Consider the following 21,492-nt stretch of genomic DNA (forward strand, 5'->3'; position numbering starts at 1 on the left):
CACCAGCTTAAGTTTCATTTGAGAAAAAAGTACCGTCAAATACACGCTGAAACTAAAATGTAAAGACCTTCACGACAAACCTTCAAAATAAAAGTCTGGATTAATTCGAAATGATGACTGAATATATTACTACTGTATACTACATTGCAATTATCAAAGTAAATCATTACTTATCATACAATCAAGTTTTTATTATTATTAATTTATACAGTTCTGTTGTACAGCATCATGCCTGATAAAATAAAAAAATACAAATAGAAAAAATGCTATATTTTTTTTCTCCAGTTTTTATTTGATCACATTTTAAAGAATTAAACTGTTCAAGTCTTATTAAATCATTTCACTAGACGCCATTTTTTTATGATAAATTTGTACTGAAACATAGAATCCATCAGAAATCAAATGGAAAACACTGAATTTAGGGGAAAATAAAATGCATTTCACAGGGCCCTAAATTAAAACTTAGCTCCTCTGTTGAATTGAATTATGAACAAAGTTATGTTTACCTTCATTCTCAAGGTCTAACAAAAATATGGAAAGCATTTCCTTGCCCATTAATGGAAAAATTAATATCATGATAAATATCAATATTGTATGATAGCCTATTTTTATACATTTATAATAGTTTCCTATGTTGATTTTTTTTTTAAAACAGAGGAGTCGAAGGCAAAAGATAGAATGAAGAGTTGTTTTTCCTTATTAGAATTGTGAGATATAATCTTAACTGCAAGAATAAAGTCAAAGTCAAAATTTTTAAATATAAAATCAAATTCACCTTCTTTTTTTTTATTCCATTGCTCCATAGACTACAACATGAAAAAACGTAATTTTCTGCCACCAGATAGGTTCCACCCACAAAAAAAAAAATCACCCTGTTTTGGATCTGTAAGACTATCCCACTATCTAACATCAATTTCATTGAAGCTCTTGTAATAGGCAGAGAATATTTTAAAAAATCTAATCAATATAATCAGTAATCTTTTTAAACCTAACTATTTTAACCTTTTTAAACATAGCATCCTGATTGTTTACAAACCTATAATTGGTCTATAGAAAATCTGTGGAGGGAGCTGAAGCTTTGAGCTGCCAAATGACAGCCAAGAAACCTTCAGGATTTAGAAAGGATCTGTAAAGAGGAGTGAACCAAAATCCCTCCTGCGATGTGTGCAAACCTGGTGACCCCTGTACTTGCCAACAAGGGTTTCTGCACCAAGTCATGTTTTGCTTGAGGATCAAACACTTATATGACTCACTGAAATGCAAATCAATTCTAACCTTTATATAATGTGTTTTTTTCTGGATTTGTTTGGTTGGCATTCTGTCTCTATCCGCTAAAATAAACCTACTTTAAAAATTACAGAACATTATTGTTTTATATATATATATATATATATATTAAATCTAAGTTAAACATTTCTGCATTTAAACCCTCTATCAAAGCTGTGGCTCAATAGTAAACTGAGAATATTCTCTCCTCCTCTCATGCTGATTCGTCGAGGTGACTGGATACACTGTGAATATCTCATATATCACTGTATTGGAGTTTTGAGTCAATAGAGTGCATGGGGATTTGCACAGTATTAAAACTTCAGCAGGATAGGAAGGGTCTCAACAATGTTCAACAAAGCTCCCCCTGCTGCTCCTGCACCGTTGGCGTTAGGCTATAAATCTCCACCACTAGCCCGCCTTCAGCATTTAAACACGGAATAACAAGCTCTAATTTCCAAACATCAAATAGAACACTTCAGATAACAATGCTATTCTCAACCCTTAGAAACCATCACACAATCACATCATCCATTAGGTTAAGCCGGCGTTACCTAAATAACCAGTGAATGGGGATTTTATTTAGACTTTCTGAATAGCGAGTGACTTGCCAGTGAGCGATGGCTTGAGTAATGGTCCCAGAATCTGGAATGGCCAGGGCAGCCTTCAAACCCAGTGGACTGGGAGCTTAGCTCCCACCTTTGATGGGCTGTATTTGGAGTGGCATCCTGTTTGGTCTGACGAAGTTTCTAATTCCCAGCAGCTCCTAGGTCTCACTACCCATAGTGTACAGTGGGATATTCTCCGCTAGAGAGGAACTCTGCGACCTGACTGCCACATCCTGGCTTATCAAAGCACGGAAGTACAGTGCGGAGAATACATGAATGGAGTCTCCATTTCAACACCAGCCAGTCTACAATGCGGGCCGCTGTCTGCCAGAGATGTTGTCCACCCTCGAACTGTACTGCAATGAGATCGGCTTTAAAATCACGACTAGTCTAGTACTGAAAAACACAGGACATATTGCTGGATGATTTCTTACAGTATTCTTTGTAGGAACATGTCAGGATGGTTAAATAATCATCCAACAACTGATTAGTTGGCTGACTAGTTGATGTTTTACCATATTTTTTTAATTAGCATGCTGGTTTTTGAGCACAACAATGCATGTTATTTAAATACTCTACAGTGTCCCACAAAAGTAAGTAAACCCCTCACATTTCAGCAACCATATTAGTATATCTTCTCAAGGGACAATACTATAGAAATGAAACTTGGATATATTTTGGAATAGTCAATGTTCTGTTTGTATAGAAGTATAGATTTACTATCGTCTGAAAATAACTTAACATACAGCCATTATTGTCAATATAGCTGGCAACAAATGTGAGTACACCCTAAGTGAACAAGTCAAAACTGTGTCCAAAGTGACAATATTTTGTGTGAGCACCATTGTTATCTAGCACTGCCTTAAAGTGGAAGTGAAGCAGTCAGTTAGTTAACATTACTTAGTCAAGTGATTTCCACTTTGATTAAAAAATATATAACCAACATAATTAATGCAACCATTTAAAAAAAAAAGGCTACCAAATTGAGCTTTCTATCCAGCCTTTATCAGCAAATGCACACAAAGCTCTTCGGAATGACAGTTTTGAGGAGTATCCACGTAAACAAGTATTTTCCGACCCGCACTTTCCCACAAACCAGCAGGTTCACGACTTCTTTAACCCCTGATAGGTCCTACTGCTCGGCCCCATCGCCGTATAAACTCTACTGCATGGACAATTGCACTTATTATGGAATTAACAGTGCTTTCAAGGTCATCTTCCTCCATTTCAAACAAAGTATGTGTTCAGAATGTACAAATGACTGCACTTGCCATCAGATCGAATCAACCCTGTGACGTCACATGTGGTCGTACTGCAAAATGGCGTCACCCTTGCTCTAAATGCTATAACAAAAAAACTTTTTTCTTATATATATATATATATATATGGAGTTCACCAGAGCTGCACAGGTTGTTGCTGGGATCCTCTTCCACTCCTCCATAATGACATCACAGAGCTGCTGGATGTTAGACACATGGTGCTTCTCCAACTTTCCGCTCAATAGGGTTCAGGTCTGGAGACATACATGACACCTTCAGCTTCAGCTTTTGGGGGGGGGTTCTACTGGGAATCGTCACTACCTGTATCACTAAACTTGTGAGAGAAAAACAACAGAACCGCTGGATTTAAATCAGACAGTCAGTGAACGATCAAACGTAACTGTTTTGAATGAGCACACCTTTTTTTAACAGCCAAAAAATGGCCGTTTTGTTGTCTGTCGAGATGTTCCATACTGAGCCATGCCGAGGCAAGTCATACCACGCAGTGGAAAAGTGCAATAAGCTTCAGTTGAACAAGTAACCTGCTTAACCATGTTTGCATGTTTTGGGTTGCATGTATGCGTTTGGATACAAACCACTTTAACCTAGCCAATGAACTAGGTCATTTAGTGTGCAAGTGTGACACTAAAAACACCTCCAACTGGTTTTACACAGTAAACCACAGGTAAACAAAGAGAACTCTAGCCGAAGGGTGGCTTCTTTAAAAGTCTGCTTACATTCACATCTTAGCAACATCAACTCAAAAGTAATAATTACCAGCAATTTGTGAATTATTTGACAAATTTTTCACCTTGGAGCAACCTGGGCTTAGTGTCTTGTCCAAGGGCCCGTTGATGATAGTGTGTGGGGTTTGAAGCTAAGCTCTTTTCTTTTCTAGCCCAAATCATGAAGAACTTGACAATACAAAACTTCTCATGAATGAGTATCTTTCAAGGATTCGATGCCACTGTATTTACCCAGTACCTTGTAAGCAAGACTTTGTTTCAAAACTGACTGATTGCCCTTTCACCTGGATGCTGCATAAAGCAAGTCCGTCAGACTTGAACTAGCGCTGGCAAATTGTATGTGCAATATGCATCAGACGATCAGTGAATGAGGTGTGTGTGATCTGTGGTTGTGCCTTCAGCGGATGAGACAGAAGAACAGGTGCATAGCCTGTGGGCTTCTGTGGTTCAACTAAATGCTCAGCTTTTTCACTCAAGCAGTGAAGCTTGTCTTGGCCTTCAAACCAAATCGGGCTTGAGCCTGATGAATAAACATGAGAGTCACCTCAGAGCATCCATTTGGAGATCAGCCTGATAAACCAACTATTTAACACACCATTAGCACTGAAAGTAGACCACAGAGACATTATATGAGCCTAAAGACCTAGTTTAGGTCCATGTCTGTGTGTTTTGAGGCCACTTAAAAGTTGACAAAATTCACTTTTAGCAGATATTCACATTTAAGATCATTACCATAACTAACCGGATAAAAGCCACACAGATAATTACCACAACTAACCATATAAAAGCCACATAAACACTAATATTAATATATAATAATTAAAATATGAAAATTAAAAGATAGAAAATAATTATACAAGCCCTGACTAAACAATGAGACATTCTTCATGTTGAGTTTATCAGTGGGAGATATGAGGTCAAATCTTTGCAGGTCACCTCCTGACAAAACATAAGACAAAATTTGCATTATTAGCATGTTTTTGAAAACATGATGCCTGGAGAAAAAGACACTTGTGTTCCACTGCCCCAATGACATACTGTGAGCAAAAGCCACCAGGCAGATAATCGATCAGGGCGACCCCCGTTCTTCACAACCCAGGAGCTTCTGTGTCAAACCTCTCAATTTTATCCAAGCTGTGATGCTTTGAAAATACACCCGGGAGAGGAGAGGGCTACTCTATTTAATTCGCTTGAGCTAATTATAAAGTGTTTAGGAAGAGCAGAAATTAGTCTCTGGTGTAACAGATCGTAAATCGTAAAGACAGGCGCTGTAAATGAGTGCAATGCTAAGATGGTCTCCAATGGTTTTATGCAATCGAGACAGATGCAGAGATGATTGTTTAATCGCATCAGTGCAAAACCAAAGGGAAACAAGTTCAGGTGTACATTTGAGATTAAAATACAGAGAAGTTAAGAACCATCTTGAGGACATTAACACAGCATATGCTGGCCTGTTTAATCGCTATTAAAGGATTCAATCAGAGCAAATCATTTGAGTGCTTGCAGCAGCCAATAAAGTGTCTTTATAATAGCAAATCACTTGATCTTTACGTCTAGTCATTGAATTCCTCGTTGCATTACCTGACCTGCTCTCTCGCTCAAACAGACAGCCGAGCTCAACTACTGCTGTTGCTTTTGGCAGTTAAACTCAAACCAAGGCTTTAATGCTCACCAGGGTGAAAGTTAAACAAACTATTCAAACACAGTTTTCATGTTCCAGGACACATATTTTCCATGAGCCAATGTGATTTGTGACATAAAAATACAACCATCAGCAATGAAACATAAAAACATAATAATTCTGACTTTTGTAGCTTAATGGCTTTAACACACGCTAAAATGGTCCATGAGAACAGTGGACAGTCATTGCTTTCTGTCATTAAATGCAATAGTGCAGCACTAACCATTAACATGAAATCCATTTGCCATTGATCCAGTTTCACTCACAACATCTATGTCCACAAGCTATGCTAATAAAAGTCTATTAAGGAAAACCAGAAGCTGCATTACTCTTAAGGATAAAGAGATTTCACATGCCTGGTAGAGATTAGAGCTGCAACTAATGAGATCAAATATACACGACTGCTCAAAAAATGTTTTAAAAAAAACCCCAAAGCTGTAAAAAGTAGTATTGTACAATATATTTTTACAATTTAAAACAACTGTTTTCTATTTTAATATATTTTCCTGTCTCCAGTGTCACATGATCCTCCAGAAATTATTTTAATATACTGATTTGCAGTTCAAGAAACATTTATTATTCTTATCAGTGATGAAAACTTTTGTACTGCTTAATATTTTTTAACACTGTGATACACCTTTTTCAGGATTCTTTGACTGAACCAAAAGTTCAATAAAACAGCTTTTACTTGCAATGGAAAAATCACAATGTAATTGTGATAAGTGATAATATTGTCATTTTAAAGACCATTTTATGACACTAAATATATTATCATAATGTAACAGCATAATAATGCAAGAAGGGCTACACATTTCCAAATGACAACAAACCAACAAAAAGTGCAAAGTAACAAGTAGAAAAAAAAAGAAAAATGCACAAATAACTTGAACGGAGATTTTTCCATCTACAGATTTTACCCTGACCTTCTTTTCTCTTTAAACTACAGCAGTCAGATGTCCATATGCACAAAGACACAGGTCCCTAAACAAGACCATATCTGCAGATGAAACTGTGTGTGTGAAAAGTGCTTATAACTGCACAAAATCTAACCTTGGCATACTCTCTGTTGATGTCTGACCTCAGTTCCTCAGTCAACCATTACATAAAGTTTCCGGTTTGGCTGTAAATTAGCTCAGGTGCCTGAATAACATTTGAAAGGATTAAAAGAATACAGCAGATGAATGCGATCCAGCATGATTTAATAAGAAGGCCACCAAATGCACAAAATACATTGAGATTCCTCTCACAAATCAACCAAAGTCAGGGAACAAAAAACACATTACAATAGGATCACTGTTGCACCCATTCATTTCTAAATAAGCGGAGCTTGGACCACTGCATCCAAGAATCCACTATGTCCTTTAAGAAGAAGAACGAACTCAAACCTGAACAGTCAGAACTCAGAACAAACATTACAGCACTGGCCACAGACACCCAGCACATAAAAAGCACTGCTCTGGAAAAACATTCTAGAAGCGTAGCTACAATGATGTGGTTTCCATGACAACTACAAAGGCACAGATTTAAGCTCCACCCCTTTCGATGAGAGGGGAGGCAACTATGCATGGCATGAATCCCAAGAGCGACAATGATAAAGCTTTTACTGAGCACGCTAAAACCTTTTTTTTTTCTACGCCCACTGTTGATGAAAAGGACATAAAGTCTGTTTAGAGTTGTGTACAGTACAACCTGTAAAAACACACACTCGTACTGGTGTGCACACGTGGTCTGGAGCAGTCCAACCAAGTTTTGAACATAGTAAAAAAAAAAAAAAAAAAAAAAAAAAAAAAGGAGTAGGTCTGACACACAAGAAGTACAAACACCCTTCGATTTTATGATCCATCAACTGAAGAAAACCCTGAACCTAGTGAGAAAAGGGGTCTGATTTCCTCTTGTCCTTACCGGGCCAAAGTCAAAAGTGAGATTTGTCCGGACAAAAATACTTACATAATCGAGCATGCTCCTAATCCACACACTGCCAGCACTTCCAGACTCTTTTCAGTTCTGCTTCTTGAGGAAATGGTTCTATTCTGAGAATCCTGACCGGAACGTCCCAAAGGAAACAGCCCTGCGACCTCGCTGCATACAGTTTGTTCAAGTGTCAAAGCACCAAATGTGCGAGAAGTTTACTGGCACGTGATTTCAATGCTGTCACACTGTGGAACGGCACCAATGTGACAGTACAGCATTCCCGAAAAACTGTTATTATCACTGAGTATTGTTAGCAAGTTATATAACACCAATGGGGCAAAAGAGGACTTTGAAAGAGTTCACGCTGAGGACTATTAAGCTGATAATAAACAATGATCAGATGTGATCTGTGACCACATACATCATCATCCCAGATAAATTCACTAATGTTCTGATAACCACAAGACAAGTGGCTGTTCATGTCGCTGCGATATCTAGATGAAAATACATTTTTATAAAATGTAATAAACTGAAGCGAGAGTAAATATTGTAATACATGTTTTTAAAAAGATTGTAGCAAGGTCACTTTAAAGGGTGTCATTTTTGTTACAAACAAATGACAAGATCCAAATGATAAGCTCCACAAAAAGATATTTAAGTCATTTACTCGCCCTCGTGTCTTCTGAAACCTGTATGACTTTATTGGTTTAGTGGAACACAGAAGGAGACGTCCAGCAGAGTGTCCAAGCTGCTCTTTTCCATGAAATTAAAGTGAAAGGGGACTGGTGTTGTCATGATATAAACTCGTAATTCTAAAGTTGGAAAAGTCAATAAAAATTTGCAATTGCCTTTTTTTTAATTCTGTGGCGGAAACAAAAAGACTTCTGAAAGAAAGTTACTTAAAATTGAGATGTAAGAAAAAAAAGAAACCCGAGTTTGTGTCTTACAATTCTGTGTTTATAGCTCATAATTCTAAGAGCTGCGAGAAACAAAGTCTGAATTGTAAGATCTTTTTATTTCATTTTCATCCCATAAACAAGCTTCCAAGGCAAGCCATTCACTTTCACTGTGTGGAGAAGAGCAACTTAGACATTGTGTTAAAAATAGCTGTTTTTGTGTTATGGGATGTCATATGGGATTTGAAGGACATGAGTAAACAATAACAGAATTCTCACTCTTGCCTGATTTTTGATAAGTGCAGCAAACGAAATTAGATTTGAAGACTAAATAAATTATCTTATCTTACAGAAAACTGCATCTAATATGAAACATTTATACGGATCTAACTGCAAACATGTTTACATTTTTTCATAAAGGCATATAAAATAGCTAAAAAGCGTAAAAGAGACGCCTAAAAAGTGTTGTTATAACAAGAAAAGCCTTCCTTTAGTAGAGTTCAGAGCTGCTATGTTTTCTGGACACCATCTCTATTGGCTTATGTTTGTTTGCAAGCAAAACAAACAAGAAACTGTAAGTGACTTCACCCATACAGTGAGTACATTTGTAATTAGCTGCAAACAAAACATAAGAACTGCTCAAAAACAATCCCCAGCAAGGCTGATAAATTGTGGGGGCATCAATGAAGACAAAACACCTGATCCTACAGGCTCTGGCCATCTGCAAACAATAAATAAATGAGAAGAAGACTCTACCAGATAATCCATGTAATTCCTCGATAGCTTCTGGCTGTTGTCTCCGGAAACCTGAAGTCCTGAGAAAAGGCGGCTATGAAATGAAACGCTGGTGTTAATTGAATGCATCCAAAAGTCTCGATTTTTTTGACGGCTTTGGGTTTGGATCCCCCGCCTCTCAGATGTGGAAAATAATTTATGAATAAAGCGGCTAGCAGCGTTAGCTGTGCACTCCTCTTTCTCCGTACATCCCGCGCACAATTATGTGAATAAAACAAGCCGTGGTTAAAAAAAGATCCAGGTTTGTTGATACATTCAAAAACATTACTATACGTGTATATTAAGTGGCAATCATTCAGACTCAGGTGTATCTACGGCGAATGCACTACAGTTTAATGGTGTGGGCGGAGAGAGGCGCTGTTTGTTGTGTGTTCGCGAGCCACAGAAGCTCGAGCATCACGACTTCCACGTGACGTCACTGCCACGCTGAACTTGACGTTCATCTATCCAACGCGGAATTCAATTCTTCCTTGTTCTTTTTTTAAAACGATAGCTTGTATAAGTGGTTACTCTTTCGACGCCTTCAACATTATGATTGTCTTTGTGCAATACTTATAACGCGGTGTACGTGCTAGTTATGCGAACAACGTCTAAGCGATCACGTGATCGTAGATCTTACTGAAAGCTGTGAGGCTACGGGTTCTTTAACATCACGTGACAAGGAACTAACCAGTTCCCTATCATAGGTCACTTCGATGCTGCGGTGACGTCACCACGTATGGGAACACCTCCGGTGTGACGAATGTCTGAAGCCCTATACCATCCCGCCAATCCTATTGGCCAAATGGCGCATAGCACCACCCTACGCATGCGCACGCATGATATACCTGGGTGCAGCGCGCCATTTCGCTCAGATTTCATTCCTTCAGGAATAGCGAATCTTCTGTGCCCTATCATCTCGCGTTCTCCAGCGATTTTCTTCGAGCAGTGTTAACTCCTCTTTCGCGGACGCGATGAGTCAACGAAAGGTAAGAGCCGTATATGGGTTTATCACAGGGAGGCACTCATGAGAGATTCGTTTGCAGCCTCTCTCATGTTCTCTCTGTGATAGCCTACGGCTATGGTAAAATAAGAAAAGTATCCGCGCTCTGGAGTCTATTTCTTCAGTCGCCTCGCGTCTAACCCCCACCGTTCGCTTCTGCGGTCGCCGAGGCCCCGCACGAGGTGTTGGTTAGGGGCGATATGTGCGGCTTGACTATGAGTACAGTGATGCACTGGAGTTTTCCACTTGCTCGCTCTCCCCTACTCGAGCGCGTTGATCAGAGCAGTTTTGCTTTATACTATGTTGTCTAACCGCAGCTTCTACTCAGAGTAGGCTCTGACCTGCATAAGCGGTTCTCTCCCTCCGAGCGGACAGGAGAAACGCGCTTCCCCTTCCTCAGTGTGCTACATGGCGGACTGCTATTATATAGCGATGCCGTTTGACTACCTCTCTAGCCGAACGGATCGCGCCAAACTCCGCCGCGACCTAGTCTCGTCTAGACGTATCGAGTCGTGTCTATTTCGGCAAATTTTATTCTCTTATTACGGTTCTTACGAGAAGCCTCTCGTTCTTTCCCCACACTCTACATTGACCGTCTCGCAGCACAAGCACTTCGAGCGTCACTGAACTGAGCTGTTATTTGAGCGCCCCTCAGACACTGCACAATTCAGTCTTCAGAGTTTGAGGGACGGCACAAGAGACTGGCGAATTTGGCCAGTTTATGACGGCTCACACAGCTGCCGCGTTCTCGCTAGCGGCGTGGCCCTATGTTTATCTTGTTGGATTAAATCCTGCCGTTGACACGCTTCAGGATTATACACAACGAAACACAGCGAGTTTGACGCATGCATTTCCTTCTATGTTTGCCGGGGTCTGTGCCCTCCACTGAAGAGTGCTGTTGGACTGCTAATGCACATCCAACCCTCTCACTGCAGTCCCCACGCTCTAACATTGACTGTCTCGCAGCACAAGCACTTCGAGCGTCACTGAACTGAGCTGTTATTGGAGCGCCCCCTCAGACACTCTGCACTATTCAGCCTTCAGAGTCTGAGGGACGCCACAAGAGGCTGGCAAATATGGCCAGTTATGACGGCTCACACAGCTGCCGCGTTCTCGCTAGCGGCGTGGCCTAATGTTTTCTTGTTGGATTAAATCCTGCCGTGAACACGCTTCAGGATTATATACAACGAAACGCAGCGAGTTTGACGCATGCGCTTTACTTCATGTTTGCCAGGGTCTGTGCCCTCCACTAGAGAGTGCTGTTGGACTGCTAATGCACATCCAACCCTTTCACTGCAGTCCCCACGCTCTAACATTGACTGTCTCGCAGCAAAGGCACCTCGAGCATCATTGGTTTGAGCTATCATTTGAGCGCCCCCTCAGACACTCTGCACAATCCAGCCTTCAGAGTCTGAGGGACGCCACGAGAGACTGGTGAATATGGCCAGTTATGACGGCTCACACAGCTGCCGCGTTCTCGCCAGCGGCGTGGCCTAATGTTATCTTGTTGGATTAAATCCTGCCGTGAACACGCTTCAGGATTATACACAACGAAACGCGGCGAGTTTGACGCTTGCGCTTTCCTTCTATGTTTGCCAGGGTCTGTGCCCTCCACTAGAGAGTGCTGTTGGACTGCTAATGCACATCCAACCCTCTCACTGCAGTCCACACGCTCTAACATTGACTGTCTCGCAGCAAAGGCACCTCGAGCATCATTGGATTGAGCTATCATTTGAGCGCCCCCTCAGACACTCTGCACAATCCAGCCTTCAGAGTTTGAGGGACGGCACAAAAGGCTGGCAGAGATGGCCAGTTTATGACTGCTCATACAGCCGCCACGTTCTCGCAATGGCGACGTGGCCCGATTTTTATCTTGGTGAATTTAATCCTGCCGTGGATACGCTTCAGGATTATACACAACGAAACGCAGCGAGTTTACGCATGCGCTTTACTTCATGTTCGCCAGGGACTGTGCCCTCCACTAGAGAGTGCTGTTGGACCGCTAATGCGCATCCAACACTCTCACTGCAGTCCCTACGCTCTAACATTGACTGTCTCGCAGCAAACAGCGCTTCGAGCAGCATTGGATCGGGCTGTAACGCCAGGCGTAAATAATAATAATATCCCTCAGACACTGCGCAATCCAGCTTTCAGATCTTGAGGGGCGATTCAAGGGTCTTACACAGACGACCCGTTTATGACGGCTCGCACAGCCGCCGTTTTAGTTAGCGGCAGAGCCTGATGTTCAATTTGTTGGTCTAATTCCTGCCGTGGACACGTTCAGGAATATACACAACGGGACGCAATAGCTCTTATGCATACACTTCCCCTGTGCACGAATGCCGCAGGCTTTTCCGTGCACGGACATTATGTGTATGACAGCGTTGCAGAAAGCGGAAATTTGAGACTGCTAGTATCGTTTTGGGTCGCGTGGAACGCTTGCCCGGCATTTCTCAATGGGTGTTACGCACAATTGTCACGGATACACTAATTCGTTTTTTAGAGGCCCGCCTCTTTCCGCTGAATTCTTTCCACGGTGGTAGACTGATGGTAATAGCAGTGTTGTGACAGGAGATGTCAACTCTGCTGAGCAAAGGGGCTATAGAAGTCGTAGACCCCGTACTTCTCAATGCATGGATGTAGCTCTGGCCCCGTTGCGGCTCCAGGGCGTCCGTCTGTTAACCACTTGGACGATTGGCAGCGGCATTCCCCGTAATTTGTCTGGGGTTACTTCACATGCGCCCTTTTCAGTGGAAAAGTGGGCGGAAAGACGAAATATTTCACCCCGTTGTCTTCCGCATCCGACGATTTCGGTGACACGGAGTTGTATGATGTCATTAAAGCTATGGATGCCAACCGAGTTTCTCCTACCGGGGTTCGGCTGGGCATTTGAGCTTTCCCAGATACCGTCACGACGGATGCGTCTTTGACCGGTTGGGGAGCTGTTTGTCAAGGGCTACCAGCCCATGGAGTGTGGACAGCTGCACAACGCAGTTGGTATATAAACCGGTTGGAATTACTGGCAGTTTTCTTGCTCTCCAGTAATTCGCGAATCTGCTGATCGGCCGTCTTGTGCTGCTCAGATCAGACAACACAGCGTTTGTCTCATACCTGAATCATTAGGAAGGATTACGCTCTCGCCCCCTGTGCAGGCTGGCGAGACATGTTCTTCTCTGGTCTCAGAGAAAATTTCTGTCGATCCGAGTTGTTCATGTCCCCGGACGTTTGAACTTCGGAGCGGATATGCTATCCAGACGGGCTCTGGAACAGGGAGAATGGAGATTACACCTCCAGACGGTGAATCTTTTATGGCGGATATTCGGCAAGCGAAAGTGGATTTATTCGCGTCAAACATGACTACGCATTGCCCGCTATGGTTCTACCTATGCCCCCATCGCCCTTGGGCGTGGATGCATTAGCTCACAGCTGGCCCACGACCAGTCTGTATGCTTTCCTCCGGTTCGTTTGATCCCAGCGGTATTATGCAGAATACGGTGGGACAGAGTGGATCAGCTGCTGCTGGTGGCTCCGCGATGGCACACGCAGCCGTGGTTTGCGGATCTATCAGTCTGCTAGCGGGCTCTCCTTGGAGATTCCCCTCAGACAGGATTTATTATCACAAGCACAGGGGCTGATTTGGCACCCGAGGCCGGATCTGTGGAAACTGTGGGCGTGGCCACTGAACGGAGTGCATTAGTATGTCCCAGTCTTTCTGTTGAAACCACTGAGACTATATTGAATTCTAGAGCAGCTTCTACGAGACGCTTATATGCTTTCAAGTGGAGACTGATTACAGCCTGGTGTGGCAATCGTAATGTGGATCCAGTTTACTGCCCAGTGGCTTCAGTGCTGGAGTTCCTCCAGGATTGTTTTTCGGATGGCATAACACCAGCCACTTTTAGGTTTATGTGGCAGCCATTTCAGCTTACCACGAATACATAGGCGGTGACTCTATGAGGCGTCATCCACTAGTTTCTCGTTTCGTACAGCGTGCGCGACGGCTGAGGCCTTTCCGCCCTGTGCGAGTTCCTTCATGGGGTTTATCCATTGTGTTGCTAGGTTTATCAGGGCATCCGTTTGAGCCCTTGGAGACCGTATCGGATAAATTCTTGACACTGAAGACACTTCTTCTCATGGCCTTATCCTCCCTCAAGAGAGTTGGGGATTTACAGGCTCTTTCTGTTTCACCCTCATGCATGGATTTTGCACCGGGCTCTGTGAAGGTGCTGCTGCGGCCCAGGCCTAACTATGTTCCTAAGGTCGCATCTAACCTCTTTCGCTTTCAGCAAGTGTTCCTGGAAGCTTTTTCACCTGCTGAGGCTGGATCAGAAGATCTAAGTCTTTGCCCTGTGAGAGCTTTAAGACTTATGTGGATCGTACAGCCCCTTGGCGTGAATCTGACCAGCTGTTTGTCTGTCTTGGACATAAAGTAAGGGCCATGCGGTTACAAAACAGTGCATGTCCCATTGGCTGGCGGAGGCAATTTCTTTGGCCTATGAGGCGCGCGGACTCGCTTCGCCCTTAGGAATTAAGGCTCATTCCACTTGAGCTGTGGCTTCTTCTCAAGCTTTTCTCAGTGGCTCTTCTATGGATGATATCTGTGCTGCGGCAGGATGGTCCTCACCGAGCACTTTTATCAAGTCCTACAGTCTGGATGTGAGGATGGCTCCTGGCTCCCGGGTTCTCTCCGCTTGAGCAGATGCTTCCTCGGATCTCAGTTATCAGGTACGTCAGGCGTTTTGGTATATCGTTCCCATACGTGGTGACGTCACCGCAGCATCGAAGTGACCTATGATAGGGAACATCTCGGTTACGTATGTAACCTTGGTTCCCTGAATAGGGAACGAGATGCTGCGGTTCTGGCCGTTCCGTACCTTGATAACTTCTTCATCTTCAGTCATGAAATCTGAGCGAAATGGCGCGCTGCACCCAGGTATATCATGCGTGCGCATGCGTAGGGTGGTGCTATGCGCCATTTGGCCAATAGGATTGGCGGGATGGTATAGGGCTTCAGACATTCGTCACACCGGAGGTGTTCCCATACGTGGTGACGTCACCGCAGCATCTCGTTCCCTATTCAGGGAACCAAGGTTACATACGTAACCGAGATGATATTTGTTTGACGGTGACCTCTACTGGTTAAAGTAATGTATTCTTCTTCAAGAAGATTGACAGGATGCCTGCAGTAGTGAGTTGGGTAATCTGAGAGCAGACGTCCATAGAAACGTGTCCTTCTCGTATTCTTAGTTTCTTTCATAATGCATAACTTTTTTTCCGTTTATCTTTCTAGATTGGACGATGTGCTCAAAATAAAGAGAAAGTAAAAATACAAATACAAATTTTGTTCATGCTAAACACTTAATTTTGAAACAAAATGTTTGTCAGTTTCAAATATTTAAAGATTAGGGGTTCTTATAATGTTTTAACATAATGCATCATGTTAATTTATACATGAAACGTTTTGAAGCAACTTTTGACCAGTGGCCTAATACTCATTTGTGTGAACAGGCCATAATGGCATGCAATAAAATTATAGTTCAGGCACAAATGAAGTTACCTAGTATAAACACTGACTCTGACTGCACAGTTCTGTGAAAAGGAATAAAATGCTCTGAATTGCACACTTTTAGATGACATGCTTGTTAGACAACCCAGCTGACATCTTGATATTATTTTGACATTAACAGTCAAGTCTTGACCAAGATGCTGTAACATCATTTTAAATTCAATTTGGACAGCAATTTCTTCCAGTGGTAATTGGCTTAAAACAGGAAGGAAATCCCACTCTTAAATTATTTTAATGTGTATTCCAATATGTTTGACATTCAATTTACATCAAATCAACATCATGTCAAGTTTTTGTCAGCTTGATTTGCATATTTGACGTCAATTCTGATGTCAGTTTGGTGCCTTTTCAACCCACACCACTAGGAAGCTTGAGAAGTATTTGCTTTTATTTTACATTTTACATGTCTATTTAAGATTAGATTATTTTCGGCACAGTGACTTGTATGAAAGTTTAGGTCTTTAGCAACTTATACATTTTCAGTCAATCATTTTAGTAATCTTTTTAATCGACAGGCTATCTTCTTAACACCCAATCCGGGCTAAGTGAACTATGAAATACTTTTTTTATTTTTTTTATTTTTTTTACAAAGCACAATAGAAAAATAGGCTACACTCATTTTACATTATACGTTTAAAATTGTTTAAGAAATATTAATGAGCATGATACTGAACACTATAGTAACTATGATTAATAACAAAATTATTATAAAATGCAATGAAATGCGTTCATAATAACAACATATAATGACTTGAAAGATAACACTAGATGAGACTGTGCTGGTTACAGTCAGTGATGTTGCTCTGTGCAGGGGCAGAAGGGTTTATTCGTGATTATTCTGATTGGCTCCACCCTCGATTATTCTGCCCCGGACCGCAAGCGCATTCAGCGAGGAGAGGCAGGCGCACACAAAACCCACCTTTTCAATACTCTTCTGAGAGGATTTGCCAACTGTTTTTACAGGGTAATGTCTTCAGACATGTTTTGGTAGAAAACAAAGAGCGTAAATTCCTGGAGAGGTTGATTTAACGGGACGGCGCGGAGGAGAGTTTGTTGAAACTTTGTAAACTGAGTTTACAAAGCGTTTCCACACAACTATGGCGCTCAGAGCGAGAGCTTTATACGACTTTATCTCTGAAAACCCCGGTGAGATCTCTGTGACAGAGAGTGAGCTTCTAACGTTGAGTAGTGAAGAGGTCGTCGATGGTTGGTTGGAGGGCACGAACAGCAGAGGGGAGACGGGGCTCTTCCCCGCATCATACGTGGAGATTATAAGGACTGACACATCACTACACGGTAACGGGACATCCGCCAGTCAGCACAATTACAGACAAACCAGTCCTCAGAGGAGGGACTCCTCAAATGAATCGACTCCCACTCATTCCGCTGTTTACCAGGGACATCTTCAGCAACAGCGACACAGTTTTCAGACGAGCCAGGGAAGTGATGAGGATTGGGACGACGACTGGGATGACAGCGGAACGGCGGATGAACACGGGGGAACACCTGAAAAACGCGGGAGTGCTCAAACGGGATATCCCATGACAAGCACCCCAGCTTCTCGACGTGGAAGTGCGCAGCAGTCCAAAAGCACAGGAACAGTTGGGAAAAATCTCAATAGGTTTTCCACCTTTGTAAAGTCGGGCGGTGAGGCATTCGTTTTGGGGGAAGCTTCAGGTTTGGTTAGAGATGGAGACAAAATATTTGTGGCTATGGGCCAGTACGGTCCTGAATGGCAAGAAAACCCGTATCCATTCACTTGCTCTATCGATGATCCTACAAAACAGACCAAATTCAAAGGCATGAAGAGCTATATGTCCTACGGACTCACGCCTAGTCATACTCAAATCCAGGTGAATAGAAGATACAAGCACTTTGACTGGCTCTATGCCCGGCTTGTAGAAAAATTCCCTGTCATTTCGGTTCCTCACTTGCCTGAGAAACAAGCCACGGGTCGATTCGAAGAGGATTTCATTTCAAAGAGGAGAAAAGGTTTAATATGGTGGATGAATCACATGACAAGTCATCCTATTTTATCCACGTGCGACGTTTTCCAGCATTTTCTCACCTGCAGCAGCAATGACGAAAAAGCTTGGAAGCAAGGCAAGCGAAAAGCGGAGAAGGACTACCTAGTCGGTGCTAACTTCTTCCTCACTATCTGTCCTCCAGCTTTACCGCTTGACCTGCAAGAGGTGGAATCCAACATAGATGGTTTCAAAGCGTTCACCAAAAAAATGGACGAAAACATCATACAGCTCAATGTCACTCTTAATGAATTTGCCAGAAAGCAGATGACTGGTTTTAAAAAGGAATATCAGAGGGTTGGACAGGCTTTCAGACTTCTGAGTCAGACTTTTGAATTCGACCAGCAAGCATATGCAGCTCCATTAAACAAGGCCATGGTTCACACTGGAGACGTCTACGAGACCATTGGGGATTACTTTGCAGAGCAGCCCCGTCAGGATTTGGAGCCAATTTGCGATCTTTTAGCGATTTACCAGGGCCACCTTGCAAACTTTCCAGACATTATCCATGTTCAGAAAGGTTTGGGATTTTTCTCTCGTGTTTGCTCGAATGCTGCTTGTCAGAATGGCATGCCATAAAATATGGATTTAGGTCAGTAAGTCTATGTTTATGTTTATGTACATGCCATCAGCTTAAAGAAGTGACGCCACCATATGTCAAGTTAATATTTAAGTGGAAACCTTAATCAGAATCATAAACTGCTATTTCTTGAAACTAAAGAAGCATCTTATTCATACTGAAATAGATGGGCGGCTTTCTAGAAAATATAAGCTGCTGATGTAAAATGGATTTGCTTTTCTTAACTTTTTGTGCCATATAGCAATAGGTTCTCGTCAGTATGTCAAATGACATGTCCTGATTTCTTCCTGGTGTGAGAGAGAGGGATCATATGAGGCCTGCAGGCTCTCGTAGCTTGAAATGTTAGTATGGTGGAATGATGCCAGCCCTGTTGTAATTCACACATCCCTTTGGTGTAATCTATTTTTACTTCACTGTGACATAAAATAGACTTATGTCATACTTTTCTGTAGAATCATATCTCTGGCTTTATATGACACAAAGAGTTAATGCGATTTTGAAAGAGAAATCGCCAGTCTGCATAAAACATCTGATGCTGGGAAAGCTTTTGTTTTGAAGGCTCTAATCCTAAGGTTAGGGCCCCAGCACAGGGTGGCTGTGAATGCTTACACCACATTTTAACACAGAGACATAGTTATCCTGATGCCTCGGATGTAGAAACAATCTTTTTAGCTGAACATTTGATGTACTGTATGTGACTGTCTTCTTAAAGTCACTGTGAAACTACATTCAGAACTTATTCTATTTCCGCAATCAGAAATATCGCAGAGTGAAATGTGATATTTGGAGAGAGAAAAAATTCTTTTCCATCTGGAATTGATTGGATTGTGAAAAGTAGGTGTTACATATCAGAATGGAGCCCGGTTGGAGGGGAGGGGTTGAAAAACAAAAGGTATTTTTCAGATGAAGACAGGCAAATATTTTCGAAGGCAGAGCAAGTTATTACATTTTCATACAAGAATCCAATGCCATACTTTTTTATTATTTGGAATACTAATGAACTGAGTCGTGTGCATTAAGACCAGGAACATGCAATTAGAAAGTAAGTATGTAAGCGCACAGGGAATATTGATTTCTCCTTGAGAAATTTCAAAGAGAGCTGTAAGCCATAAATCAGAAGCCTGACTGGTCGGAGCTTGCTTTTTAAAGGTATAGTTTACCCAAAAAATGAAAGTTCTATCATTAATTACTCACGCTCAAGTTATTCCAAACCCATAAGACCTTCATTCATCTTCACAACACAAATTAAGATATTTTTGATGCATTCTGAGAGCTCTTTGACTCTCCCATAGACAGCAAGGGTCAAAGAGCTCTCGGAATGCATAAAAAATATCTTAATTTTTGTTATGAAGATAAATGAAGGTCTTATAGATTTTGGAACGACTTGAGGGTGAGTAGTTAATTACAGAATAAAATTTTTTGGGTGAACTATCCCTTAAATGTGTTAAAAATGAAAATGCTCTAAAAAGAGTATGTGTGTGTGTGTGTTTTTGCACATGTGATTCCATGTAATAGACTTTAATACTCTAGCTTAACCACTGTTTTCCTTGTTTTTCCCTTTGTGTCCACTTCTGTCTTTCACCAGGAGCCCTCACTAAGGCCAAGGAGAGCCAGAAACACGGCGAGGAAAAAGACGTCATTGCAAGCAGAGGCGTTCACGACCGCTGCAACATCATCTCCTGCGCTACGCTAGCTGAGATCCAGCACTTTCATCGCATTCGTGTGCGCGACTTCAAAGCACAGATGCAGCATTTCTTACGGCAGCAGATCAGCTTCTTTCAGAAGATCACAGGCAAGTTGGAGGAGGCCTTTGAGATGTATGATCAGGCTTAGGAGCTAACATTCCCGAACTTTTGTCAGAGAACTGAAATAAAAAAATAAATAATCAGCCTTTTTTATAGATACATGAAAATACACTTATAGTCTTGTAGGAGTGTTTGGGGTGGCTTTGAACACAAAAACGTGCCAGAAATTGATAATTGTCCTGAAAATGTAGACTTCATTATTAATTAGTAAAATACCATATAATATGAATACACATAAGTCATAACTGATTTGAGTTGAAACCCTTGAAACATAACCACAATTTTAAGTTTACATTTTAGAAGTAGTCGATATAAACTACATAGATTACCGTACTCACTTATAATTGTGTGCCTGTACTGATATGCTCTTTATCACTGGACTCATTGCATGGACTTGGACCTGGGGTGATGTTAAATAAGAGAAGATTTGAAGGCAATTGTGTCTTTTGAACTCTCCTCTGATTCCAGTGAATTTTAATACAGATATAAAAATACATTATGCATTTGAATGTCTTATTGTGTCGGTCTGTCATATGGTTCTTTATGATCCTTGTCAAGTTACACTTTTGTTAACCTTTATCTAATCTGCTCCGAGGGAGAGGCCTGTGTCTGTTTCACATTAAGAGTTTGCAAGAGAAAGACGAGACACATTTTCTCAGCCCTGGAGGAGAAGTGCAAAGGAACAATGACCTAGAAAACATAGGCTGAATCCTCTTTATCTAGAGGACATTCCAGACGAGGCAGAGGGGATCACTCACGGTACTACTGTACTAGCACTTTTCATTTTTCTTCCATTTTTCAGCATAAGTATTTTTGTTAGTTTTACTACAGCAAATGAGAGCTCAGTGGATATATTTTAAGAGCTCAAGAAGACCAATACCAGCTGTATGAGGAACAAAAATTGAAGTGAAACCTTAAAAATGGAACTGTGGTTCTCAAACTCTGGACCAGTGGTGGTTCGTGAAAGATTCCCAGTGATCTGCCAGTTGTTATTGGCTGGTTTAACAAAACAGACCTAAATTGAAATATGTATTTAACAAAAAGAAGAAACATTTAAATAATCAACTCTTAACAATTAATTATGATTAATACAACAATCAACTGTTTGTGTTAAGAGACATTTTGACAAACTGTCTCACTTCGATAATGTAACTCAATGTACGCTAAAGTTCATTCCAGATTTTTAGCTTGCAAATAATTTGGCTTGTGTAAATTCAGGAAAAGCAGTCATCTAGTTAATTTCAAAGAAGAACAAAAGCAAAGGGTGACCAAAGATAGCCGCACCTGAGATTTGGGTTGTTAGGGATTCTGCGATTTTTGTTTTACTCGTTAAGAGGTCCATCACCTAAAAACCATTTGAAAAAGAATAAAAG

The 21,492-nt window shown here is 41.5% G+C and overlaps 2 protein-coding genes across 5 annotated transcripts in view; one reads left to right on the forward strand and one right to left on the reverse strand.

The window, feature by feature from the left end:
- LOC128021408 (ADP-ribosylation factor-like protein 15) overlaps positions 1–9,690 on the reverse strand; it is a 44,142-nt gene extending 34,452 nt beyond the window's left edge. Inside the window, exon 1 of one of the 3 annotated variants that reach the window (XR_008185538.1) lies at positions 9,124–9,690. Coding sequence is in view for 2 of the 3 variants with exons in the window: in XM_052608536.1 (XP_052464496.1) it covers positions 9,124–9,231 (108 nt within the window). In the remaining variant the exon portion in view is untranslated. Of the gene's footprint in view, positions 1–7,507; positions 7,769–9,123 lie in introns of those variants that run through there. The other 2 variants (XM_052608536.1, XM_052608535.1) reach the window with 2 other exon arrangements.
- Positions 9,691–16,217: 6,527 nt separating this feature from the next.
- LOC128021405 (sorting nexin-18-like) lies at positions 16,218–20,613 on the forward strand. Of its 2 annotated transcripts, none has more exons than XM_052608534.1 (2): positions 16,218–18,326; positions 19,900–20,037. In XM_052608534.1, exon 1 carries the CDS (start codon positions 16,808–16,810, stop codon positions 18,311–18,313), a length of 1,506 nt encoding a protein of 501 aa, XP_052464494.1. In that variant the 5' UTR covers positions 16,218–16,807; the 3' UTR covers positions 18,314–18,326; positions 19,900–20,037. The 2 variants fall into 2 exon arrangements, with proteins under 2 accessions (XP_052464494.1, XP_052464493.1); XM_052608533.1 differs by having other exon boundaries at positions 16,420–18,254; positions 19,900–20,613.
- Positions 20,614–21,492: the final 879 nt, after the last annotated feature.

This window comes from Carassius gibelio, chromosome A10 (genome assembly GCF_023724105.1).
Source record: "Carassius gibelio isolate Cgi1373 ecotype wild population from Czech Republic chromosome A10, carGib1.2-hapl.c, whole genome shotgun sequence".
Lineage (NCBI taxonomy): Eukaryota > Metazoa > Chordata > Actinopteri > Cypriniformes > Cyprinidae > Carassius > Carassius gibelio.